General features: G+C 44.2%; 2 protein-coding genes across 4 annotated transcripts in view; both read right to left on the bottom strand.

Annotated features, from left to right (window-relative positions):
• The window catches only part of PKNOX1 (PBX/knotted 1 homeobox 1), a 284239-nt gene extending 264197 nt beyond the window's left edge, over positions 1–20042 (bottom strand). The window contains exon 1 of the mRNA XM_050936623.1: positions 20030–20042. The gene's annotated coding sequence lies outside the window, so the exon portion shown is untranslated. The remainder of the gene's footprint in view (positions 1–20029) is intronic.
• PDE9A (phosphodiesterase 9A) overlaps positions 1–27991 on the bottom strand; it is a 91752-nt gene that overhangs the window by 62813 nt on the left and 948 nt on the right. For all 3 annotated transcript variants that reach the window (XM_050936611.1, XM_050936610.1, XM_050936612.1), the window contains exons 2-4: positions 10207–10277; positions 8321–8398; positions 7323–7366 (exon numbers count right to left, since the gene is read on the bottom strand). In XM_050936611.1, coding sequence (XP_050792568.1) covers positions 7323–7366; positions 8321–8398; positions 10207–10277 — 193 coding nt within the window. The remainder of the gene's footprint in view (positions 1–7322; positions 7367–8320; positions 8399–10206; positions 10278–27991) is intronic.

Below are 27991 nucleotides of genomic sequence, written 5' to 3'. Positions count from 1 at the left end.
TGATTAGGGCCCTTACCTGGGATATGGAAGACCCAGGTTCAAGAGCCTGTTCTGAGGTAGAGATGCCTCCCACATTCCAGCTAAGTCCCCCAATCACTGGACTATAAAGTCAGTCTCAATTTCTCATGTTGGACTTTGCAGAAATTATTAATAATCACAGGACCAGAGAACTCAGGCAGAGCATAGGCTTAAACCCGCATCTCCCAGGCGAGGACCCTAACCACTAGGCTATTCTCTTGCTCAAGGTCTCTTGCTCTGCCTCTCGGAAAATTATTAAAAAGTCATAGTTTTGATCCACTGCAGAACAAAAACAAATTCTGAAACCTTGAAATTTTTCACAAAAATGAAATTCTTGTTTTGTAGTCAGCTCTAATTCGGACCCCAAATCCACTGCAGTTAATCATCTAAGATTGCTCTACAAGTTCATTAGGGCTGAAACTTGCAAACCCTTCCTGGGGTGAGTAATCTCTTTGCAAGTTACAGTACCTGCTGTTGGATTTACACTGGCATACCCGAGATCGGAGTCCAGCCCATGGGCTACTTGTGTGAGTAAGTTATGTAGGGAATAGCTTTGCAGGATGGGCATCTTTTTCCTGAAGACATTGTTTAGAATGAGCATGTCACACTCTTGCATAAGTTTTAAGAGTTATCTTGGTTCTTAAATGAAAATAGATCATATATGTAGATTCAGGCATTGTGACAAGTTTCTGTCATTTCACAAATAACGAACAGGTACAAGGAAGATAGTGTCTATATATAACCATTCAAAAAAATCTGTGGGTCTCACTTATATATCATCAATGGGCTCATCAATCAGCAAGGCAGGTATATAAATAGATTTGCACACAGGTCTCCTACCAGGCAGCTACATTAATCATGGGCTTTCTTTCATATGAGTGGTTGATAACAAGCTAATTGAAAAGACAAATAAAGAGCAACTGAAGTTGGAAGCAAAGATGCATTCTTCGCCCTTTGTCTGGTCAACAGACTATGAAATGGAGTAATAATTGTTCCTAATGCTGAGGCTCTGTAGAAAGAAGTGGTAAAAGGCATTGATTGCCCTATGTGTTGGTCTAGATCTCACCTCAGTTGATAAGACAAAGAGTCTACTGACCTCTTTGCATTTCAATATGCAGTCCAAGTTTGGCATGAGGTTATTTTGTTACCCTTTTCCCAAGAACCTGTCTGACTGAGCTAGTGATAGTGGCATTAGGAAAAGCTCAGAAGTGAATTCAGTGCATGTAAGCAATGACAGATCAGAGGCCTCAAAAAGAAAATGCTAGAGGAATTTAGTTTTATTGTTTTCCTCAAGGGTCAGAATTCTGTAGGATTTGCTCTTCAGCATAATTTAACAGGCATCTATCGTATTAAGAAGTGCTTGAGCTTTAGTTGTTGCACAACCCTACGGTCATGAATCTGTGAGTCCTAGGACCATTTTAACTTCAGGAATGAGACAGATTTCTGCAATGTGAAGACAGCAAAGCTACTTGTGATAGAACAGTACTCACTGGAGTTAATGGAGGATGCCCCTATTATGTGACTGCAGTCCTGACCCATGTGACTATGGCCAGGACAAAGACTGGCCTCTTACCAGTACTCCTGTGCATCACACCTTTACACCATGTCTGTACTACAAACTTTGGTTGATGCAAATTATGTCAGAGTAAAGCTGCTGCAGTTCATGTACGCTTGTGCATGCATACTTGTCTCCTTGCATCGGCACTGTGTGGCAATCACCAGGAGTGCTTGTACTGATGCACAACTACTGGTTCAGCAGGTGCAGAATGACAGCTGAATGTACTTTTGGTAGATTATGGGGTCGTTGGTGGTGTTTACTCACAAGATTGGATTTCAGTGAGAAAAACATCCCAACAGTTATAGCTGCCTGCTGTGCCCAGCATAATAGCTGTGAAGCAAAGGGGGAAAATGTTGCTGCTGGAGTGGAGGGTAAAGCAGCTGTCTGCCAGACACAAGGGCTACTAGAAGATCTCAAGGTGGAGCTATATGGCTCAGGGAGGCTTTGAAAGAGCACCTTTTTATCAGTGAACCACAGTAACGTGGTGTGGTGAGCTGTGCTCTACCTGGCCCTGCAGTGTGAGGGCCTGTTAGGAATTGTGTGACGCTTGGTGTACATCTATGCATATAACACTGTCAATATACCTATTCATTTTGTGCTGCTTGCTGTACATTTATGATTATTACACTGTGCGTGTTTGTCACTGATCCTGTGAGTTGTATCACACTATGCAGGAACAAGTAAGTGGGTGCTTTCAGAACTGCTAGGTACTCTGCAGCGTATGTTATGAACTGATGAAGATGTTCCAAATAACTGAATTTTATTCAGTAACAAAACCAATGCCGAGAAAAATCTGTGCAATTTAAAAGCAAATACACTCAAAACTTTAATAAATTAATAGAACAGAATGTATCAAGGGGAAAGAACGTTCATATCCATTTGTGCTACACATACGGTTTCCGTGGCTTTCACAGGTCAGTGCATGTGAAGCAGTGGTTGTCCTTAACGTCCCCTGGGCTGGTAGGGCTGTAATCCCTGGTGCCATGTGGAATGTTGAGGGGGGGCTGCAGGGAAGTGCTGTAATAGAGTTTGCCATGGACTGCAAAGGGAGGTGGCCCCAGGATTGTTGAACCCGTAGATCCACAAGAGTCTGCAGAGTCTGTGTTTGCTGCCAGAAAAGCCCCATTAGGTCCTGATGCATCTCCCTTTCCTTTTCCTGCTGTGAATCCTGGGCTTTTCTTCTGTTCACACTTTCCTTCTCCTAGCTGTCTGCAATGTTCACTTTCCAGGCCTTTTGCTCCCAACCACATGCAGCACTGGCTTGCAGGATCTCATTTAACATGTCATCCCAAGTCCTCTTCTTTTTCCTCCTTATCTGGTTCAGGTGTTTCACGGTGTGAAGGGGGAACACCTCAAGGTTGCAAGAGCAGCAGCTACAGATACAACACAGGGGTACCCTTGTCAGTATAATCACAACAGAAAGCAAAAGTTAAGGTTCAGAACTCACTTCCCTCACTCCCTCAAAGTTTTAAACAAGCCATACATGTTGATACTTCTGCTTTGGAGTGCTTGTCTATGGCACCACTCAGCACCTGCCATGGTGAATAAGGCTTGCTAGGGGTGAGAGAAATGAGGCAAGAAATTGCTCAGTTGCATGAAACTAGGGAAGTGGCACTGAATACGGGCACCATTTTCTACAGACTGTGGTGATTTTAGCTGATATCTCACTACTGAGGGTAACAAAGACACAGAGATCACAGCTGCTACTGGTGACTCAAAGTCACTTACGTCTGTTTGCTGCTAGCCTGTGTACTGCATTGGCCTGCTGAAGTTACCGCTGATTGGCATGGGAAAATGTCCTACTGCAGAGGAAGAAATAAGGTTGACATCCTTAGAAACCTTCAGGAAAGGACTGCAAAGTACCTCCATGAAAGTTTCATCGAGATCTCTCAGAAGAATTCCAGGGACATCCCTGTAAATATAAATAAATTTCTCCTCATGGCTCCAATCTTGCCTAACTCTACAGGGGAATGAAAAGTAGATAACATTATTTCTCTTTTTTGTACTGCTACCTCTTCTAGTACAAGTAAAATAATGCAAAATCCATAAATGTGTCCTGTTAAGTTGGGGGTGCCATCACTGTAATGGGAAATAAATTTACACACTTACCAGAAGATCCTTCCCTTCCACTGGGCTCACTCATTCTTGATTGCCAGGACTGAGTAGATGCATTGGAGTTTCAAACAGGTCCTGGCTAATGGCACAGATGGACCCTCCCCCGGTCGCTTGTCTCCCATCCTCATCCTCCTTGCTGTTCAGGTCAGGGACCTGTGGCTCAGGCTCCCGGGAGGTATCCATGGTGGTGGGTTCTCCTCTAAGTATGTCATGCAGCTCTTTGTAAAAACAGAAGGCCTGTGGATTGACTGTTGGCCTTCCTGGCCTTCTGGTATGCCTGACACATTTCCTTTGCTTTCACATGGCCCTGCTGCTGGTTCCTGTTGTACACCTTCTCCTGTAATCCCCATGCAATCTGCTCATAGATGGCCACATTTCTATGGCAGGTCCATAGCTGTGCTTGCACAGCCTTTTCTTGGCACAGGCCTAGGAGATCCAGTATCTTCTGTCTATGCCAAGCTGGAGCTTCTATGGAGCATGTAGCCAGCATAGTCTGCTGGGCAGTAGTGCACAACAGTGGAGAGCTTCCAGGTGCGCTCACCAGGCTGGACAATCAGGAAAAGGCATTTTAAATATCCATGGGGCGTTAAAAGGAAGGAGGGACCTTCTGGTCTCTGTGACTCCTGGGCAGTGGAGTTCACAACTGAGATCAGAGCGGTCAATGTCGAGATTGTGGGACAGCTGCTGGAGGACTGCTAAGGTCAACACAGGTAACTCAGTGTCTTTGCTTGCACAGCATTGACCTTTGTACATCAACCATAGCTCAGTGCCGCTTGGGGAGGGAGTGTAACTGTGTTGCTGTAACGGGGTGCTTACATTGGTGGGAGACAAATTTAAGTGTATACACATGCACAACTAGGTCAATGCAAAATGGCTTATGTTGACCTAACTTTGTAGTATAGACCAGGCCTGACTGTACTGAAGCTGCTGCTTGTATATTCCTTTCTAAGGGTCAAACATTCCAGTCTCATCTTTCATGCTCTTCTTTGCTCCACTTACCCGTACTTCACTGTTTTCCAGCTATGTCAGAGAGCAGTGAAAAAAATAGTGCTAGCTACACCCCTTGTGGAAATCGTTGTGGCCCTTTTTTGGCATCTATTTGACTACCAGCTAGTTGCTCTTGAAAGCAGAATGTGGTTGCATCCTCCTTTCATGCAGTCAGGTTTGTTTAAAAAGAAAGAACTAGAACCGAACATTTTTACAAAAAAGAACAATTTCCCACTCTAAATTCTTTTTATGCCCCGCAAAAGGTCAGGAATGTTTAAAATTAATGGCAACCAATGTAAATGAGAAACAGAAATGAAAAGAACCTTAATTCCCTTGCATACAGTCCAACTTGCTTCCTTTTTCCAGAACAGAAACTGTTTGCCTGCTTTGGCTACTAAACCACCAGGAATTTCCAGCCCTTTTCAGCTTAGATCTTTGGGAATCCCCGCTTCATAAAACGAAGCAAGAAACCACAGACAGTATTAAAATGATGAGCTGTACTCTAAACAAAGCATTCTCCCCACCTGCCCCCTTCAGCTGGCCAAAAAAACATGACTATCAGAAAGTGTGAAAAGGCAAATTGGAAAATACAAAGTGAGCTTCATGTAAATAAAACCAAACTACTTGGAGCCATTGGGTCAGACTCTCTGCCAGAATAAATCAGCGTAGCTCGACTGCAGAGCCATACTTATGCACACCAGATGAGGATCTGTCCCTTTTTGTAGATGAGGCAAGCAAACAATGATACTAGTCAGTATTTAAGGAAGGTCACACCTCCTAAAACCCCTTTCCTTCTCACTTGTAATGCAGGTATTTAGCTCCTAGGCCAAGAGTTCTGACACTTTCTCAGTGTGGAGCATATTTTAATAAGAAGAGTGTCTCACAGGCTTGCTCCCTTCCCATTTGCTATCCTATGGACCCCTCTCCTCTCATTTGGATAGCCTTCCTTAGTCTTCAGCAGTCACTGCTATGTGAAGTCTTTTAAGTCTCTCTATTGTCATAAAATCCTTTCCCCCTTCCAATCTATCCTATTCCTTTCCCTTGTCCTGCTTCCTTGCACATGCTTCTCCATCACCTGTTCCCTCCCTCTGGACATGCTTCCCAATTGCCTGGCCCTCCCGTCTCCCCTGGACATACTGCCAGGCTGCCTCATTTCCTTTTCCTCTAGACATTGCTCTCCCAATGGAAGCTAGAAGATGCAGCTAGGGCCATGCTATTCTTCCTTGTTTCCAACTGCTTTTATAGCCTCTGCACACTTCTTTGCAGTGCAAAGCCAGCATCCCTCTAGAGCAGGGGTTCTCAAGCTTAATTGCACCACGACCCCCTTCTGACAACAAAAATTACTACATGACCCCAGGAGGGGGGACTGAAGCCTGAGCCCACCTGAGCCTACCGCCTCGGGCGGGGGGACCAAAGCTGAAGCCCAAGGGCTTCAGCCCCAGGCAGGGGCCTGTAACCTGAGCCTGGCCACCCAGAACTGAAGCTCTTGGGCTTTGGCCCTGGGTGGTGGGGTTGGGCTTTGGCCAGCAAGTCTAACGTCAGCCCTGGCGACCCCATTACAATGGGATCCCGACCCACAGCTTGAGAACCACTGCTCTAGAACCAGCTAGACAGAAGCAGCCAGTATCACATGACTAGCCAGCTCACTGCTGAACACAAGCAAGTGCTCTGTGGACCTCCTGTGCACCCCACACCAAAATCTGGGAGCTGCTGGCCTAAGAATGTTGCTCAAAAGTAGAGAGAAAATGTGAAGCAGATCGGACTGTAGTGAAAGTGCCATTTCTATTCCATTTGGAGGGGGAACAACTTAGCTGCTTTGGAGAACAGGCCCCTGAAAGCACACATGGTATATGCAATGTTGTTGTCCATCCAGAGCTTCTTCAGTCATGTCGCATTTATTTAGAGCTACTGAACCTGCACCCAGTAAATGTTTGAAGGAACACCCCCCTTTCCTAGGGTACAAATGTTGTGCCTAACTTTGATAAGATGTTTGCAGAGGTAAAAAAAAAAATCTGACAAAATGCAACACATGGGATTTTCAGAAGTGATCAGTAATGGCCCTACCCTTATTGACTTCACTGGAAACGGTAAGTCTACACAGCAACTAGAAACCCGTGACTGGCCCGTGCCAGCTGACTCAGGCTCACAAGGCTTGGGTTGCAGGGCTGTTTCACTGTTCTGCACACTTCTGATTTTCCTACCTTGCAGGATCCTAGATCCCAGGCTCCAGCGTGAGCCCAGACATTTACACAGCAATGAAACAGCCCCACATCCTGAACCTGAGTAGCTGGCACAGGCCAGCCATGGGTGTCTAGTTGCTGCGTAGACATACCCTGATACCTTTAGCATTGACCTCAGTGGGAGCAGAGTTCGACCAATGGGGAGTGCTTTTGAAAATTCCATCCTACATTTTCACAGATGTGTCTCTAACTTGAATACCGGCTGATTTTAACCACTTTTTACTTGGAAGTTAAATATTTTGCACTATTCCTGATTATGGCATAGTTACAGCCATGTCAGATCAATTTTTTTTGCATGACAGCTAGAGAACATACAAGTTATACATTTCCTAGATTTTTTAATCCCAGATGACCAGCTCAGTCAAGGAGTTTTAGTAAATATGGCTAAAATAAAGGTGTTTTACCTGATAACTGTCCAGTGGCCACAGGCCTCACTTTATATGGAGTACTGCAAAATATCAAAGAGGTCTGGTTACAATGACACTGATAAAACACTGTGTTTTCTGTATAGGACTGGTATACATGCCATGAAGAGTGGGAAGAAGTATATGAATGCATTCTGAGCTAGCTTGAAATTTGTGGGTTGAAAATTTACCCATGGAAATAAAGAACATGCACTTTCTATGAATTTATCACCTTCAAATTTGCCACTGCATTGGTGGTAAAGGACTTGGTCAGGCTGCTTTAGTGCCACCAGAATACACCATTGTCACACTGCAAGTACAGCAGAAATCTTTCCCCTTTGAGGAGAGTCAGGTTAGCTTGGAAATAGGGGTGTCAAGGAAATGGTCACTGGGAAGAAGAAAGTTCCTTGGGGCAGGGACAGTCTTTTTGTTCTGTTTGTACAATGCCTAACACAGTGAGGTCCTGGCCCATGACTGGGGTGGGGCCTAGGCACTATGGTAATACAAATAAAGAAAGACTAATGAGAGTGGCCACGGTGAAAAAAATAGCAAGGCAGAGCAAGCTCTGAGATGCCAGGGAACAAAAGCAAATAGGGTTTAGAGCCGTGTTGGGCTTGGAGCAGCATATATATGAATCCACACCTCATAAAAGCCGGGACCCCCAGTTTCTAAATACTGGCATGCCTACATTCTAACAGAGAAATAAAGAAGCCTGTGAATTAAGGGAGCTGGGAGCTTTGGAGTAAACGTAGTGGGTGGTAAAAAGATGTTCTATATTAAAAACTTATGTGCAGTAGTTTTTCCTACTTTAACAACAGGTAAAATTAAAAACCAAAGAGGCATTCGTGTTATAATCTTGTGCCCAACTTCTGCTGACAGCTACCTCCCACTGCACAGGCTCTCCTGTCATGTTGCACAGGAAAGGTGTTTGTGGCTACGCAAACCCTGTTCCCTTGGCTTGATGCTATTTTACAGGTCCGAGCCCTCCTCAGGCTTACCTCTCTGAGTTTGCTGGCATTGTTGGATCGATGGATACCATGCAATTATCAACCGTCAAAAGTGAGATAGTTGTGTTCCTGAAAGACATAAATCAAAGAGGTTTATTTAACCTAGAAAGCGATGGTTCTGATTCTGTGCTGCCTCAGACCTTGCATTGCACTGATATAACTGGTTAAGTGGGCTTAAAACCCTCCCATTCTGAGTAGCTACTGTATCGCACCCATTTTGAACTGGTGTAGATGACTACACAAGGGGCAAGGCCAAGGAGAATTAGGTCGTTAATGGCTATGTTCTGTACAGTACAACCACAAGAGACATTTGTGACTAAAATGCAACTGTACTCTTGTCTGTCCCCAGAGGGAACTTTGCTCCCTATAAAATCACATATGCTGCGCTGCTGAATAATCAGATACTGACTTCCACTGAGGAGGTATCATGATTTATTGACTTGGCAGATGGATATTGACTGAGTTAAAAATCAATAAAAATACTTACCCTTGAGATAATACATACAGAATCCAACCCCCTTCATTCTACACAAGTGATTATCAGTGTTGTTATTCACTTCTTTTACAAAAGGGAACTCTGAAAGCGTTAAAGAAACTTCTTCACAACAAACAAAAGCAAAACACCAACAGCAACTGAAAAGAGGGCAATGTTTTCTGAATATTATTTTGCTAGTTTTGGCACCACAAACTGAAATGGGTTTACCAGAAGCTCGTTTGAAATTAGTGCAACTTCAGCAGCCTTTTGTACGGCCCTATTTAAAACAAACCATAACCCAGCCTGTTTAACTGAAACCCTCCTGCTATTGTCCACGAATGGCTTACTTTATTAAACAAGGTTTTCTGAGTGACAGTGGAAGTGTTTAACATCACAGGCAAATGACAATTGTTGATTTCTCCAATATCAAAGGAGGGGTAACAGCAAGGGTAAACAGCAAAGCTTATTGGATTCCATCCCAGGTTTTTATGTAAATAGTAGTCAATAGGATTCTCCAGATGCCCACAGAGTTAACCACACTCAATAACCCTGTGATTTAATGATTTGTTGTTGTTTTTCTTGGATTTTGTACTGTGGGCATGTACATCTAAAGGACATCCTCCTCCTCTCTGCATACCCCTTTTCGAGGGTTCTGTGATGTCCGGGGAGCAGTGGGAACTGGACTCCAGTGCACAGACACAGGGCTGCTGGCTGATTCCCTCAGATTCATGGGTGAAACCTCCAGCCAACTCCCTTTGTGGAGGATAGTAACACCAAACTCTATCCCAAATGAAACAATTAACAAGAAATTTCAGGAGTGGAGACTCATGGAATTTTTAGACCATACCCCCTCCACAGAAATAACCCAAATAAAGGAGAACATGGCCTAGAACAAGGGATTCAGTGACATTTTTGTTTGTTTGTCCCACTTGTGCACAGTTCTAGTGGGTACTCTGTTTGGATACCAGGAGCCTTGAACAAGATTGGTATAGTTCTATTTGACAATGCCTCAAATGTAAAACTGGTATCCTTGACTGGGCTTGTCTGTGCACAGTTTCCAAAACACCCCTCTCTTCTCTTCTATTCCTTATACCAGACCAATATTGAGATATCTGAGCACCTTCCACTAGTGCATTAAGCCCTCCTCTATTTATATTTATGCATGAATTACTGGTACCCCAATTTCTGATTCCCACCTACTGTAACTTGAGAGACGCCTGAGATGCAAAATCCAAATCTGGGTTCAGGTCTGGATTTTGAAATATCTTCTCCTCTTCACAAAACTCAGGGATAGTTGGGTGAGGGGTTCCATTTTGGGGTGACTTCTGAATTGTTCTGAAGAGGGAAGGAACCAAGGTGAATGGTGTGTTAGCCCTTGTCAAATGTACCTAGTGATACCTACCTTGGTAACCCAGTTGCAATGCAGAAGAGGTCCACAATATCTCTGGAATTGCAGTATTTACTGAAGACCACCTTCCAAGCAAAACAGCAGCAGCAAAGGAAAACAGGAAAGAAGAGAAGGTATGGTTAAATTCCATTGGACATTAACCTCATGTACTGGCTTTATGTAAATGATCATCCTTGCTTTTGAAATATCTGATTTGCCCTGAGTGTTGGAATTCTTTCCTCTTTTTCTTCTCTTCCCACTTTTCTAATTCATTTATTTTCGATGAGAAAGCAGAGGAGGAAAGGGGATTTTGCAATCCTAAACCAACTATCTATAAATATAGCATACGGTACCTGAAATGATAGCAAAGAAACTTTATCATACACAATCTAGCTAATGATCATGACCACATATTGTAGAAAGAAACAATTGTAAGTGCTGAAGGATGTCTATATAATGGGTTAGATCCTCAGTGTCAGCAGGCATTGGTTAATTCAAGTCAACAGTGCTACACTGATTTATATCAGCTAAGGATCTGGTTCTGTAATTTAGACAGAATGTAATGTTTTCCAATTATGCCAAACTTCCCACTGTAATGTACGGCACTATTGCAGTACAGTTAAGTAAGCAGTTGAATCCACTTGAGACAAATTCTAATTTTTCCCACTGCTGTTGACCCCCAAAGAATGCCCATTTTTCCTTTTACACACAAAAATGATGTTAAAAAAACACTATTAAGGTTGCAAAGACAATCCTAAAAGATGTCAGTTTAAAAATCTCCAAAAGTCAGGAAATGCTGGAGTTAGGTTTTCCATGCCACCCCTTTGTACATTTTCATTATGATATAGTCTTTAACTACATGATCACTTACTATTTTTTCTACGGGACCCCTGCCTCTTACAGTGCACAGGATAGACCTGCTCTGGAGATGAATCATGATTATATAGTAAAAAAGGCTATTGTCTGTCAGACCCCTGCTTCATTTGTTGCAGAAGTTGGAAGGTAACAGAAAGAGAAAGGACACACTCATGGTCTTCCTGTAATCCCCTGCCTCATTCCTTCTGCCACACAGACCTCTTCCATTTGAGATAACAGAATAACTGATAGCAGTAGTAGGTTATCATCCTGTATGTGGATCAGCACTAGAGGGGAGACAGGACACTTTGCCAGTGGGTTTCACACATATTTGCTGACAGCAGAGGAATAGTGAGACTCAAGGATCTTGCTTTCCATTCCAGGCTCTAATGGGAAGTGTGCTCTACTAGGCACGGATTTTTCTGTTTATTCCCCCACAAGCATGACCCCTTCTCCAGCCTGTTCCAATCCTGTTGATTCCTCACTCCTGGCTCCTTCTTCCAATCTCATTCTCTTCACTTTGCAGCTCCCAGTCTCCATGCCTCAGGCTTCTCATTCCAGTCCCAACCTCTTTGCTCAGTGGTCCCAGTTCTCCCCTCCTAGCTTCTCATCCAGTCTGCCTCTCTCCTCCACCCTGGCCTCCAGTTGCTCCCTCCACCCACATTCCCAGTCTCCTTCCCTAGTTTCCTCTTCCAACTTCACTGTTCTCTCTTGCTTCCCAGCTCTTTGAACCACTCTGTTTGTCCAGTCAGTCCCACTTCTCTTGTGCACCCAGCTCCTCAGAGCTCTTTCCCCTCCCTGGTCACTTCCTTTACCCTACCCCCCCTCACTTCCAGTCTTCTCCCACCTACTGGCTTGCTCCTCATTAACTTCCCTGATTCCCAGTCTTAGTCCCTCTCTTGCCCCAACTCCTGATCTGAAACACCTCTCCCTCCTTCCCTAGCTCATAATTCCAGTCTCTTTATTCAGCCAGTGCCAGTCTCCTTGACCAGCCTGCCCAAGTCTCCCTCTCCCCACCCCACCACCCTCTATCAGCATGCAGCCCCCTCAGGCTTCTTGTTCTATCTATTCTCCCTCAGGTCTGGCTCTTTCCTTGCAGCACCCTCCTCCTCACTGCCTGGGCCCAGCAGAGGGGCCATTAAGAGCCCAGTGTCTACTTTCAGTTCCAGGGCCTTGGCTCTGATTCAGCTTGGCCTGTAGCAGCCTAGAGCTGTAATTGCAGAGCAAGTCCTGCTCAGACCCGGGCTATAATGTGCCCGGTGCTCATGGAATCTTCAGGGGATTTAGCTACTAAAATCTAAGAAGTCTGTACTGAGCATGTACAAACTGAAATTTTTCAAAGGCTTAAACCTTGGCCAAATTTGGGCAGATTTTCACAGGGATGATAAAAGGCACATCCCTGATACAAAGACCAAATTTCAAGTCCCTGCTCCAAAGCAAGCTCCCCTCCTCCCACCCCCATATCATTTCAAAGAAAAGGTCTCAGAAGTTGTTAAACCTGGGCAAAATTTACATTTCCCTAGTCTTGTTCTCAGATATGGCTGAACAGTTTTGGCTGAAATGAAACTAAATAAATAAATTCAGCCTGAAGCAGACATCCAACACAGACCATTTCAACCCATATAGTCAAAGTTTGGCAAAATTATAAGCAACTGAAAACAGGGTCTTATAATGTGAGGTGTCAGGCAATCTTAATAATAGGTGGTGCTACCAGCCCCACCTATAAGATCAGGACTCAATCTTGTACTGATGCTTGCAGCACTAAGCAGTCAATAAATCATAAATTAGGCCAAAAATGAGATTTATCTCATGATTTTGAAACCAAAGTATATATGTACAGATATTGGGTTCTTATTTGCCTCCTGATTTTTGAGCCTTTAGGGATCATGTTGGCAAGCTTTTCTACACAACCCTGGGGCAGAAACTTAACATTTTCCCCTCAGACAATGAAAGATGAGATTTTCACATAATAAAAAGATTCCAGGAGTTGGGGATTTAAGAACACACACCAAGTATCACAAAAGTCATAATAGAATTTTAAGAGTTGGCAATGCACAGGATATGTGAGACTAGGTAAGATGTGCTACCTTTTAGAGCAGATATTTAACCAATGTTTCATATCCCAGTCTCTGGGAGAAATTAAAAACCTCATTGTAGTGGTGGTGGCATGTGGTTTTTGTTGGTGGTGGGGTTTTTTAATATTAAGAGAAAGGGATAAATGTTAATGCATTTCCCCACTCATTCAGGTATCTAGATTAAATTTACAGGATTGAACAGTTAGATCATTAAAAAGCCGAGGCAGATCGTTACCAGTTATTACACATTATTTGGAAAGTAATTGGCATCAACAGTCAATTTATCCTATATGGCTATTTTGATAATCACCACAGTGATGGACCTTAGTTTATTACAGTCCAGCTGCAATCAAAGCAATACATCAAGGTTTTAAATATATTTTTTAATCAGATTTAGATATGGCTGAAATCCTGCTCTTAGCAAAATGCAGCATCTTTCTGAGGTGCTAGCTACTAAAACTGTCTGACACAATATCACAAGCCCATTACTGTACAAACAACTGACAAATGCAATAATTTAGGAGATGATGGCAATTGCAGCTGAACTCAGAATGAACTTCTGTGACATGCTGGGAGTACTATTTCGGGTGTCCGGGGTTCTCATTCTGGAAATCAATTATTAGTGACCAGAAACTGCGATAAGAGTGGGATAAGATAAATATTCAGGAAGCACTAAAGGTCAGAAAGCCAGCCTGTTTCATGAAGGAAAACACAGGGCTTTCAATGAAGCCAGGATGATTTTTTAAAAGTTCCAGATAATAACTGTAAGCAGTGTCAGGATGAGCTCTACCCTGACATCTGGTGGAAAGAATTTCAGAGAATGTATTTGCATAGGCACGCCTACCCCATCCCAGGCTGCTGAGCTGTGGGACTGCTTTGTGACAGAAATGACTCAACCTCAGTTGGGTGGTACTTGCTAGACAAGGGACATGGGTTCCAAAACCCAGTGAATTGAGAGAGGCTGGGGACAGGTATCTGTGCCTGGTGGGGCAGTCTCCTTGTGGAGCCAGAAGCACCAGTTCCACCCCCTCCTCTCTCCACTGTGGAATGTCAGAGTTGATTTTTTTTTATTCCCTCAAGAATCTAGATACAGGTTACTGAGCTGAACCCACTTTGGGCTAATGGTGCACTAGCACTGGGGCTCCCCTACTAAGAGCTGAGATCACTAAGAGTTGAAATCACTAAAGAGCTGAAATTACTGAGCTGAGAGCACTGAGTACTGTGCTAACTAGTGGGGGAGCCTGAAGCTATACTGTGGAACGGAGCAGTTTGTGGGGATGGCTGGAGCAGATCACGGGACAGCTGGTGGAGAGGAGCGGCTGGCAGAGCGGAGTAGCTGTGGGATGGGTGGAGCGGCCCACAGAGCGAGCGGAGCCGAGCAGTTTGCAAGGAGAACTGGAGCAGCTCATGGAGCAGAGCAGCTGGTGGAGTGGAGCAGTTTGTGAGGACGGCTGGAGGAGCAGAGTGGAGCGTCTGGTAAAGCGGAGCAGTTCATGGAGAAGGCGGAAGCCGAACCCACGGAAAGGCAGGGCAGTTGGCCTCGGATCACGTAAGGTGCCCCTTTCTAACCAGGCTGCGGGGAGGGACCTCTACAGATAAACTCTCGAACTCTGGGGTGGCATTGACCCAGAGACTTTTGGGTTGTTGGACTTTGGGGTGATTGGACTTAAAACCCTAAGGGGAAAAAGGACATTGCCAAATGTACTTGGAGGTGGGTTTTTGTTTATGGTTTGTGTTATAACGCTGTTTGTGGTGTGTCATAAACAGATAGCTAAGGGTTAATGTCTCTTTCACCTATAAAGGGTTAACAAACAGTGACCTGCAAACACCTGACCAGAGGACCAATCAGGAGACAAAATACTTTCAAAATCTCATGGAGGGAAGCCTTTGTTTGTGGGTTTTGGGTTTGGCTTTGTTCTCTCTGGGTCCTGGATGGGACTAGAGGTGCAACCAGGTTTCTGCCAATCTCCCTGCTACAGTCTCTTATCTATTCAGAACTGTAAGTAAGAAAAGGCGGTCATAGTCTTTTAATTTTTTTTTTATTTGCATATGTGTACTTGCTGGAAGTAGCTTAAATTGTGTTTCTGCTGGAGAAAGTTTCTTTCTATTGTTTATAGTTGAAAGACCCTGTAACTTTTTACAATCTAAAGTGCAGAGATAGAAAAAAGTAAAAGGTTTTTCTTTTTTTTATTAAAAGTTTTGCTTTTTAAGACCTGTTTGATTTTTTTCTCCTAGTTAAGGTTCAAGGGAATTGGTGGGGAGAAGGGAAGGATAAATTTTCTCTTTGTGTTAGATTCACGCAGCTTGAATCTGTATGGCCTCTGGGTGAGGGGGAAGGTAACACTCCTCTCGGCGTGGTGATTCAAGAAGCTGAATCAGGCGATCTCCTAGTGTTCCCAGGGTGAGAAGGAGCTGGGAGGAAGAAGGGAGGGGGAAGGGAATGGTTTATTTCCCTTTGTTGTGAGACTCAAGGAATTTGGGTCTTGGGACCCCCAGGGAAGGTTTTTGGGGGAGACCAGAGTCTATCAGGCGCTCTACTCTAAATCCTGATTGGTGGCAGCTTATCAGATCTAAGCTGATAATTAAGCTTAGGGGAATTCATGCTAGTACCCATATTTTGGACGCTAAGGTCCAGAATTGGGAATTATACTTGACATGGTGTTTCTCCAATGGGATGCCTCATTGATTCCTTCCTTTATTAAAAAGATTTTGCTACACTCAGACTCCGTGCTTGCAAGAGGGGAAGTATTGCCTCCTAGAGGCGCCCAGGGGGTGTGTAGTATGTAAGTGTCCCAGGTCACTGGGTGGGGGTTAGAGCCGGTTATGCATTGCGTTACTGAAATGGAACCCCTGGATACTGAACCCGGCCTTGTTGCTGCCATCTCAGAGGGGCAGAAGGGTTACATAACAAAAGATTGCAAAGTTATATTTAAAGTGGACTATGGGCTAGAGTCCTAATTTTCTTGGTCTTTTAAAAGTTTGATAGACACTGTGATTCATAAATCACTTGTTGCATTTTGATAAGGAGCTCAAGATTTAGTTGGGGCTTGGTCCTGCTTTAAGCAGGGGGTTGGACTAGATGACTACCTGAGGTCCCTTCCAACCTTGATATTCTATGATTTGAACGATTGTCTTTAGGGTTTTTTTCTTTAATCCAATGATTTTATGCTATAAAAGGTCTTTTCCTTTGTTAGCTGCTGAACTCTTCTCATTGGCTTCCTTCTCTTTTCAAGCAAAGCAGTCAGCCAGCAAGCAATCATTTCCCAGCAAATATACAATTGTTTCTGTGATTGCCTGCACATTCTTACTCCCGATGAAGTAAATGGGAGTTTTCCTGGTGACTTCTCAGTGGGAAAAGGGTTGGGCCCTTTGTTTTGAGACTGAGGTGGTGAGTAATTTTGCCCTAAGGCCTGATTAATGAGCTAGTAGTATCCTTTCTATTTTACATTATGTGTAACTCGTGTAGGGGGGTGGGATGGAGGGGATGGACTTTGGGCACATGTGTGCCATTTATAGCCCTAGCACAGTCTGAAAAGCCCATTTACTCAGAGCCCGCTTTTATTACACAGACATTAGCAATTTTCGCCATCTATGCGTGAACCACAACGATATTAACATGCAAACTTCCATTGCCACATAGGGTTTGGCTACACTTCCAGCAGTACAGCACTAGGAGTTACAGCTGTCTTCATACAGCTGTGTAGGGAAAGCGCTGCAGTGTGGCCACACTGACAGCTACCAGTGCTGCAGTGTGGCCACATTTGCAGCGGTGTTGGGAGTGGTGCATTATGGGCGGCTATCCCACAGAGCACCTCTTCCCATTCTGGCGCCGTGGGTTGTAAGAAGGGGGCGGGTCATTCTGCTTCCTGTTCCAAAGCCCCGTGATGCATCATTTCACATCCCAGCAATCCCTGTATTCCCATCCACACTTGGCGCCATCTTTGCACTGTTTCAGTGCAGCGTGATTCTGTGTTCCGTTTTGGTCTGCAGGAAATGTAGCCCAAACTGCTGAGGAGTATGCTGATGAGTCTCGCCAGCACATCAGGTTTGCCAGTTGAGCTATTCCTTAAGATCCAAAGTGACAATGAGGAGTCTGACGATGATAGCGAGTCGCGTAATGCGTACGACACGAAATTGCTTGTGGCATTCACGGACATGCTCAGCACCGTGGAATGCTGTTATGAGGCTCGGGAAACAAGCAGTGACTGGTGGGATCACATTGTCTTGCAAGTCTGGGATGACGAGCAGTGGCTGCAGAACTTTTGGATGAGAAAAGCCACTTTCATGGGACTGCGTGAGGAGCTCGCCCCCACCCTGCGTCGCAAGGACACGAGATTGAGAGCTGCCCTGGCAGTGGAGAAGCGGGTGGCTATTGCAATCTGGAAGATGGCAACTCCAGACAGCTACCGATCGGTCGCAAACCAGTTTGGAGTGGGAAAGTCAACCGCTGGAATCGTGTTATGCAAGTTTGCAGGGCCATTAATCGCATCCTGCTAAGAAGAACTGTGACTCTGGGGAACGTGCAGGACATTGTGGATGGCTTTGCACAAATGGGTTTCCCTAACTGTGGAGGGGCAATATATGGGACGCATATTCCTATTCTGGCACCACCTCACCTAGCATCCGAGTACGTTAATCAGAAGGGGTATTTCTCTAGGGTTCTCTAGGCGCTTGTGGAACAGCTGCAGGGAGCACCTACACTGAACACTATCCCAACATTTTCCACAGGAGTTAATCCTGGAAGATATCTCGCTGCTGCGGGTCACCTGGGAAGAGCGGGAGGGTCTTCTACTGCAATGCGGATTCCGCCCTGGCCCCTATGCGGCTTGCCTGTGTGCAGCAATGGTCCCTCCACCCCTCGCGGCACAGTGGCGCGGACGCGTTAGCCTGACTGGGACAAGGACCACAGTGGCTCTCCCAAGAAACCTGCGCAAGAGCACTGCCCACGCTCTGGCTGAAACTTTTGAAGAGATTACCGAGGCCGATTACCGCGACGTGATAGACCACATCAATGGGCTATTCCACATCTAGGCATGCATGCGTGCAGCCCTAACCCTCCCTCCTCTCCCAAAACATTTCCATCCTGAAACTAAAAGCCGCTTACCGGGAACCCGCTCCTCTGCTTGTCCTTCACCAAGTACCGGCTGCTGCAACTGGCTACCTTCCTCCTGGCTTGAGAAGAGCTCCTGGCTGCATGCCTCCTGGGACTCCAGGGTGTCTCCCTGCACCCCAGTACCCTCACTCTTGCTTTCCTCCTCCTCCTCCTCCTCCCCCCCCTGCTCTGAAGTGTCCATCGTGGTCCTCGGAGTGGAGGTGGGGTCACCCCCAAGTATCACATCCAGCTCCTTGTAAAAACGGCAGGTCGTGGGGGCAGCACCGGAGTGGCGGTTTCCCTCGTGGGCTTTGCAGTAGGCACTCTGCAGCTCCTTCATTTTAACCCTGCACTGCAGTGCCTCCCGGTCATGGCCCCTTTCCATTATGGCCCTTGATATCTGCCCACAGGTATCATAATTCCTACGGCTGAAGCACAGCTGGGACTGCACAGCTTCCTCCCCCCAAACACTGATGAGGTCCAGCAACTCGCCATTGCTCCATGCTGGGGCTCATTTGGCGTGTGGAGGCATGGTCAACTGGAAAGATTCACTGATTGCACTCCACACCTGGCTGAGCAAACAGGAAGGGGATTTTTAAAATTCCTGGGGAATTTAAAGGGCAGATCTGATGGTTGGTCACCTGAGGCCAGGGCAGTAGAGGTCAAACTGAAGAGCAGAGTGGCTAGAACAGGCATTCTGGGATACCTCCGAATACTTCTGGAGGCCAATAACAGCGCTTTTGGTGGCCACACTGGCCGGGCGGCGCTGCATGAGCAGTGCTATAGTCGTTATTCCTCTCGTTGAGGTGGAGAACAACCAGCGCTGTAGCCAGGGAGATACAGCGTTGTATGTGCCTTGCAAGTGTGGACGGTGATTCAGTTGCAGCACTGTAAAGCCACTACCAGCGCTGCAACTCTCCAGTGTAGCCAAGCCCATAGGATGACTAGATAGCAAGTGTGAAAAATCAGGACAGTGGATGGGGGGTAATTGGCAAAGCCCCATATATTAGGACTTTCCCAATAAAATTGGGACATCTGGTCACCCTAGTTGCCAATGGCAAAATGATTAGCCACCGACCTGTCACAGTCTATGGTATTCTGCTTCCAGATGGCAATTGCAACTCACTTCTGGCCTCTCTCAGCTGCATGTCCCGGTACTTAAGAGCCAAGGGAAGCTCATCACACACTCCAGAAAGGCATATTTCCTCATACAGAAGTTCTAGAACCACCAACAGTCATCATCCTAGGTCTGCATGATAATGCAGTCCCATCATTCTCCTTGTGGTCCTGCTCCAGAATTGCTAATCAGCTTACTAGGATTCCACAGCTATTAAAAGCTGCATCAGCTGTCTCCACTGCTCCATGTCTGCATGCAGCCTGCATGATCTTCTTAACAAGCCCTGCTGCCATTGTTTTCTCAGGATGACAAGCGGCTACTGAAATGCCCTCTGTTGTGTCTGATGTCCTGTATCCGTCTTGAGTTGCATTAATGCCAACATCTCAGAGTAGGAGCCATGGTTACTCACACATTGGGACAGAGGTCCACCCTGGACAGAAATCTAGAGAGTGCCAAACAAGAAGTACTTCATTGAATTGGTGGGCTAAGACCACTTCCACACAGGTACCCAGGTTGTCCCAAAATATGCTTCCAAAAAAATAAATTCATAGAGTAGCACAGCTTAGAGCAGGACTAAAAACTATGGGATGTGCTCCCAGAAGTTTTATGGCCTTACAGGCATGAGTACAGTACCAGTGTGGATGCAGCAATTCCCCTGTGGCTTTGCAGTGTGGACACTCACACTGCTGCTAGGCCAACCTGGGTGCCAATCACTAGAGTTACCAAAATCATGTGACTGTAGTGAAGGGTGCTGGATTGGAACTCTGACTGAATTCTTCTGCTTATCCATAGAAGAGATACAGCACAGGCAGTGGCAATTCAGGTGGCCATACACTGCCCCAACAACACCCTGGAGAACTGACATCTAGAGTTTAGTGGTGGGTTGAGGCAATATAACCATTCAGTCCTTAGTTTCTTTGTTAACTCCATTGACAAGGGTGACAAGATTGTGTGGATTCTTATCTGCTGGGAACTCGACTGGCGCCACTAGGTTCATTTCAAATAGACCTCATGTTGTAGTTACCAAAAGTTGCTACAATTTTGGACTGGACTTGAATGCACCACCTTGAGATAGAAGGCTCTGTCTTTCACCAGCTATTTCCTTCCCTGTCCAGTTCCCTGAAGAAATACTGTCACAAACTTCTTTTTATTGAACTATCAAAGCCAGCTCAGTTTAGTCATTTTTATTCTGGTTCTCTTTTAAGAACACTCTAAAGGTGGGGGAGAGGGCGCTAGAGGGTTCAGTCTGAATTTGCAGATTGCTAACTTCAAGATCCCCAATCATATATAAATCCAGTTAACCGCCTCTCCCATGTGCATGTGCCAGACAGCAATGGAAGGCATATAATCCTCAAAAACATTATAGCAACTGCACATAGTTGCTTCCCTGGTTTAGGGATAACATTTGCTACATTTCAGTCCCTGTTCCCCCCCTTGTCTTTAGAGGAATTTCCAATAGGCTTAGAAAAAAGGACAGTGAAACTGGTCATCATTTAATAATATTTTGCACAATCATTTTAATAAGCCTCCAACAAACCCAACATGTAGCCATTTGATTTAAGCACAGAACATGCTCGGGTTGCTTCTGAGAGTAACATGAAGCAAGGAAAGAAAGCAGAGTGACTAATGAGATGACTGAGACTTTCTGGAGTGGAAATAATAGTTGGATTAAGCGTGCAAAGAGTGTGAAATAGGCCACTGAGTCAGCGCTAATGCTTATTGACTGGGTTTTGGGTCACAGCCACGATGCTAATATTTCTGTAACATTTTTAGACAAACATCCTTTCTATCTTAGTCCCTTGTGTACAGCTCTGGTGTATGTCAAACATCTCATGGTACGTTGCGGAGAGGGTAGAGATTAATAACCCGTGTCTTGCGCAATATTCCTACTCAATAAAACACATTTTAATATTCAAGGCTGAGCAGGAGCTATTATTAAAGACACAATAACTGCTCTGATTACACATAGTCTCTACCCTACCAGTTTACAACTAATTACTTTGTATTTCACTTTGGGATCTGGATACCATGAGCAGAAAACAGTGTATAAACTCAAATTCTGTTCTATGTTTAGCTTCAGAGTAGCTCATCTTCCGCATGTCAGAATTCTATCCTTTATTAATTTTTGTTGATAATTGGATTTTGTTCCAATTTTTCAACAAGCATTTGAATTTTTTTCCCCCCTGGTGAAATTCCTAATTGAGTAGTGCAAAAAATACTTTCGAAGCAAGCCTGTGCTTGGCTTCCAGCCCTTTGCATGGTAGCATCAACCTGTTGGATCTGACATCAGTAGTTTTAGGTGATGTATCTTTTCAGTCAGTAAAATAGGCAGGATCACTGTCAAACAGTATGGGGTTTGCGACCTTTTAGAACTGTGTAAAATGCTAGTGTCTGTAGAACACTGCAGCATAGCTTGTCTCGTACAACATACCATAATAAGCCAGCAGATGGTGCCTAAGTGCAAGCAGCCAAGTTTTGGTAACTCAGTCACCAAGAGGGGCAAGAAGCCGGAGGATTCCAGAACAGATGGGAGGAGTAGGTGGAGAGGCAGGGGGAGAAGCGTCTCGGTGGAAAGGGAGGAGGACTGTGTTGCACTGGGTGTGGGTGTCTGTGAGGCCAGGGAACAGGACTGTGATGAACACTGCTAAACTGCAACTGATGGTGAACACTTTGGATTCAGATTCACATGTGTCCCAAGGGCAGGTGAAGGCTGAGTAGCCAAGGAGCAAGGGTACCCCGACAGGTCAGAGGTCCAAACTGAGCGGTCACCGAGCAGCGCACCCCACCAAGCTAGCGCATTTCTGCTTTATGTACACTACTGGTGTGATCTGAGGCCTTAGGTGGGCTGCACATGTGTGTGAAGGTTTTGGGTACCTTTGGGGGAGGCGGAAAGGGGAGGGATGATACTATTGTTTCATTGTCGCTGTTGAATTCCCTTCAGTCCCCCATCCCCTTTCGGCCCGTCAGTTTATATCCATTCCCTTGCTTATATTCCTTTATATAAATGGTCTCAGAATTCCTGTGTGTGAAATTGGGTCTTTGCGTTAGGGGCTTCTGGATCCATGTAAGCAAAGAGGGTTTATGCCCAAACCAAAAAGAGAAATAGGTTCAAATGCATGAATTCCCTTCAGTCCCCCATCCCCTTTCGACCCGTCAGTCTATATCCATTCCCTTGCTTATATTCCTTTATATAAATGGTCTCAGAATTCCTGTGTGTGAAATTGGGTCTTTGCGTTAGGGGCTTCTGGATCCATGTAAGCAAAGAGGGTTTATGCCCAAACCAAAAAGAGAAATAGGTTCAAATGCATGCTTCCTTAGGACATCTACCAGCACCTGTGTCTAGCTCAGAGAAGGGGTGCAGAGTTGGCACAATACGATTATGCCTCATTGTGTAATGTTTCTTGTCCAGGCTGTGAAAAGTGTTATTGAATTGCTTTAACAACAGTTTTCACAGAAGAATTTTGAACTGCTAAACAGGAAGATTGATGTGATGTTTCTCTCATCATGATTATCCTTTCCTCTCCAATAGCCTTAAATGGCCATATCAATGTGAAACAGGAGCACTTAAATACTACTGTGTTGAAATCACGGGGAAAGAAGAAAATTTCTTTTCTAATTTTGTAATCAAATGGTGTTCTTGAGAATCTGAGAAAGTACTGAGAAGACTACCTATCTTATCAGTTATATTTCCCAAATATAGATATGAGCCCCATCTAAAACCTCACTTCTAAATACCAAGAGTTTATGTGTGTTTGAAATTCAGATCCAAGTAGTGTAACTTGAGTCTATCCCTATCCAAAATATCAGGTTGTTTCTCCTTTATTTCCCAACCTAATTAATAATTGGCCCAGTAACTTCACCTGTCAATGCCTCAGTTTCCCATCTATAAAATGGGGATAATGATACTTGCCTTTTTTATAAAGTGCTTTGGGACCTACTGATTAAAAAAAAAACCCACACAATTAGAGCAGGGTATAATTATAATTGGTAGTCTTGTCTAAACCATTTAGGATACAATACAACACTGAGCTAGGATGCTCATTTTGTGTTTGTGATTATCCTACTAAAGTTTTAAATGTTCTATTCAAAATGTTATGCCTGATTTTTGGTTTATGCAGGTGTAATTCTAGTTGCGGGTAGGGGAAGAGAGAAACAGCAATCCAAGAATTTAAACCCTCCACTAGCTTTTTACATTGCCTGTGTATCAGACAGAGGGGTGGATGTTAGATCAGACTCCTATATTGGTCAGTCTTCTCTCAAGAACACTGGCAGATTCTGAGGATAGTCACTTCAGCACAGTACACAGATGAAGAGTAAATGATTACTTTTCTAATGATAGCATGTGATTCTGAAATGAAGCATAGAAGCCAGAAAGATCCTGCATATTGTGATTTCAAGACACACGACTGTATGATCAAACATACTTTTTACCCTCTGTTACTTTTTAATATCCACAAACTGAGAGGTTTGGAAGAAAACATCTTCAGGTGGACTGGTCAGTGCTTAATTTGTAATGAAAGAGTTACAAGCAATTAGATGCCGGGGTTCAAGCAATTTTTTTACTTTCATAACTGACACAGCAAGTCCAACGGTGATGGGGCTCTGAACTGCCAAGCTGAGAGGTGCCCCGCGGGGCTCAGCCCTGGAACTAAGTAAGCACTGGCACATGAGAGCTCCAGGCTAGATTCCTGGTCAGGAATGCCATGGGAAGAAGGAGTGCTGCAGAAGCTGTGTGCTTTGTAGAGATGTAGTGACCGGTACAGGAAGTGATGAGAGCTCGGTGTGGATCTGTTCAGTACTTCTGGCCAGAAGGATGGTGGCCCTAAACTTAAGCCTTCGAAGTGCTTGGAAAAATGCTTGGGGCTCTAAGAAATATGCTGAAGATACCCAACCAGCTAAAAACAGAGATACCACCTTTTAAAAAGAATGCAGAAGGGAGCATTGACTATTGATATGATCCCCTCTTCCAAATTTCTGAAGTCTGTTTTAAACCATTTTTTACTCTAAAAAATATTCACTAAGCTGTACTGTACAAATAGTTTAACATGACAGGGTGTTTTAGAATGTCCATTGCTTAATTTGCTGCATTAATAACTAGACATAAAGAAACTATTTTATCAGCTTCCTTGAATTCACTGAAATTTGATGAGTCACAGGGAAAGTTGAAACAAATTACACGAATCATGATCTGCACTATTTTTCATAGGCTGTTGTCTTTAGGGGTCTACCATCAAGAACTATGGCCCTGATCCTGCAGACAATTATTCCCACACATAACTGCAATGGTTCTCAACCAAAGGTACGTGTATCACTGGGGGTACACAGAGGTCTTCCAGGGGGTACATCAGTTCTTCTAGAGATTTGCCTAGGTTTACAACAGGCTACATAAAAAGCGCTAGCGACATCAGTACAAACTAAAATTTCATACAGAATGACTGGTTTATACATCTCTATATACTATACACTGAAATGCAAGTATAATATTTATGTTCCAATTAATTTTTTATAATTATATGGTAAAAATGAGAAATTAAGCAATTTTTCAGAAGTAGTGTGCTGTGACACTTCTGTATTTTTCTGTCTGATTTTGTAAGCAAGTCATTTTTAACTGAGATGAAAGTTGGAGTATGCAAGACAAAATCAGATTCCTAAGAGGGATACAGTAGTCTGGAAAGGTTGAGAGCCACTGCAAAACAGTAATCCTATGGGCAGAGCTGCCCGGGGAGGGGGGCAGAAGTGGGGCAATTTTCCCCAGGCCCTGCCCCGGGTTTTCAGCAGCACTTCCGTGGCGGGCCCTTCACTTGCGCCGGGTCTTTGGCAGCGGGTCCTTCAGTGCAGTGGAAGACTTGGAGCAAATGAAGGACTCGCCGCCTGGTGAGCACAAGTGCAGCAAGTAGTGGAAAAAAAAAAAGCTGCGATGGGCGGCACTTAGGCTGCTCTACTGATGCCGCTTCATTCTTCAGCTGCATTTGGCGGTGGGTCCTTCCCTTCGAGACGGACCCGCCACTGAATTACCGCCGAAGACCCAGCCCTGCCACAGGATCCATGAATCCTCTGAGCAGCCCTGACTATGGGTACTCATATAGGACTACTCATATGAATAAAGAGCATGTGAAAGTTGGCCGGAGTACTTCAGAAAGGGATCTGGGGGTCAGAGTGGATCACAAGCCTAATATGAGTCAACATGGTTGCAAAAAAAGCAAACATCATTCCGGGATGTGTTAGCAGGAGTATTGTAAGCGAGACATGAGGAGTAATTCTTTTGCTCTACTCTATGCTGATTAGGCCTCAACTGGAGTATTGTGTTCATTTCTGGGCCCCACATTTCAGGAAAGATGCGGACAAATTGGAGACAGTCCAGAGAAGAGCAACAAAGATGACTTAAGGTCTAGAAAACATGAACCATGAGGGAAGATTGAAAAAATTGGGTTTAGTCTGAGGAAAAGATGAGAGGGGACATGATAAGAGTTTTCAAGTACGTAAAAAGTTCTTACAAGGTGGAGGGAGAAAAAAATGTTCTCCTTAACCTCTGAGGATAGAGCAAGAAACAATGGGCTTAAATTACAGCAATGGAGGTTTAGGTGGAAATAAGGAAAAAACTTCCTAACTGTCAGGGTGGTTAAGCACTGAAATAAATTGCCCAGGGAGGGTGTGGATTCTCCATCACTGGAGATTTTTAAGAGTAGGTTAGACAAACACCTATCAGGGATGGTCTAGAACTCTAGATAATACTTAGTCCTGCCATGAGTGCCAGGGACTGGACTAAATGACCTCCTGAGGTTCCTTCCCAGCCTACGATTCTCTGATTCTACTGCTGAGTTCTCAAACAAACACTTTCATTCTGCAGATTACTAGGGTCTCAATATACTGAGCACTCTGGTCTAGCAGTTAGACAGAGTCAGGTCACGTATCAGCTTTGTGCATCACTTTACCTAACATTACACTTACCTGCTAGGATGTGATGCTTAATTAAATGTGAATGTTTTCATTAACAGCTCCTCAAGTGTAATGTGCTACATAACAGATCCTCAGGCATAATACTCAATGAGTCTGATTGTCCTCTGATTTAAATGAGGAGTAGCTCCACAGAAGTCAATGGTGTACTCTAGTGCAAAACTGGTATGAGGTCAGAATCAGGCCATTTAAATGCAAAAGTATTTATTATTATCATCATTATCATCAGATGCCCACCTCCATTACAATACTCTGAAATGTTCATCAGTACGGTCAGACTTTGGGGCTAAATTGTTTCAGACTCAAACAATTCTATAATGATCATATTTCAGTAGTGGGTCAAGTAAGGAGTAGTTCAGCATTAGTTTAATGAGCTGCCTTTAGAAATCACAAATACTGCATTCCTTGGAAGATTATGGATTCCTTTCGTCTAATTATATCTTTACTTAGGAGGCATGAGGCTTTGCGAAATGCTCTGCTTACCCTGAATGAACCCCCATTTACTCTATATTTTTACTGCAGGAATCCTTCCAAACATTGCACAGATGGAATTTCACATCTGACAAAAGAAACAGATAACGTTTATCGAGGAAAATTTATATTGCTTGAGTTTGCGTTGCTATTTCATGCAGTCATGCCTCTGGAGTGTTCTTCTGCAATACAATTACTCTCCAGAGACTAATCCTGGGAAATGCTCAATTTTTAGCAGGAAGAAGTGACAAGTATTATTTAGTAAATACGATGTAAATGCTCTTGATCTTTTTAAAATAAAAATTAAAATCTTAGTTTTTCTATTTTTGAAGGTGTTAGGGAACTTCACACAGCATGTGTCATTTCCTTGGATTATTAGGAAACTAGCTCTGCTAGACTGTGGCAAAACATAAATCCTCCCTCCTGTTTAACAGAGTTTGGATGCTCCTTTCTGCTAGTGACGAAGAGCTGACAGCAACAGAGATTTCACCTTCAACTCAAAGCCCTCAAACTGATGAGGTGATAATATTCTGCTTTGGGGAAACTTGTGCAGCTGTACATTATCCGAGATCTTATTTTGACTACATGCCTAATTCTCTACTGACATGCTTCTGTGAACTTATAGGTGACCAGAGCAGAATGTCGGGGGGGGGGGGGGGATGGGGGGGTGAAACTGCAGGCAAAGGTGACACACTTTGATATGACTGTAGGCAGCTAATCCTAAATTACACCTCTACTTTGATATAACACTGTCCTCAGGAGCCAAAAAATCTTACTGCGTTATATCGAACTTGATTTGATCTGCCAGAGCGTGAAGCCCGCCCCCCCCCCCCCGAGCACTGCTTTACCGCGTTTCTATCCGAATCTGTGTTATATCAGGTAGTGTTATATCGGGGTAGAGGTATACCTGTTTATAAGGTCATTTAAAACATTGGGGAAATGCACACTGCTTTTTTTTCTTTTTTGCAAAGGAAAAGCTGAGGCTAGGTGAAATAATAATTTAGGCTTGAACCTTAAAAATATGGCTATTTTGAATTTTGCAAGTCACAGTAAGATCACTCTTTAATAGCTTACTGTCTTCTATTTGCTGTATGAGACAAGTCACTTGATTTGTGGCTGAAAGATGATCTAGGATAAATTAGCAATAGAAACAGTAGAGTGTTTATGTGTAAAATGCATCTCTAGTATATTTCACATATTCTGAGCTGTATGTTTTTTAGTTACTAAACATTCCTC

Source organism: Gopherus flavomarginatus, chromosome 1 (assembly GCF_025201925.1).
Source record: "Gopherus flavomarginatus isolate rGopFla2 chromosome 1, rGopFla2.mat.asm, whole genome shotgun sequence".
Lineage (NCBI taxonomy): Eukaryota > Metazoa > Chordata > Testudines > Testudinidae > Gopherus > Gopherus flavomarginatus.
Note: the sequence above shows the minus strand (reverse complement) of the source record. Positions and strands in the feature narration are given on the sequence as shown.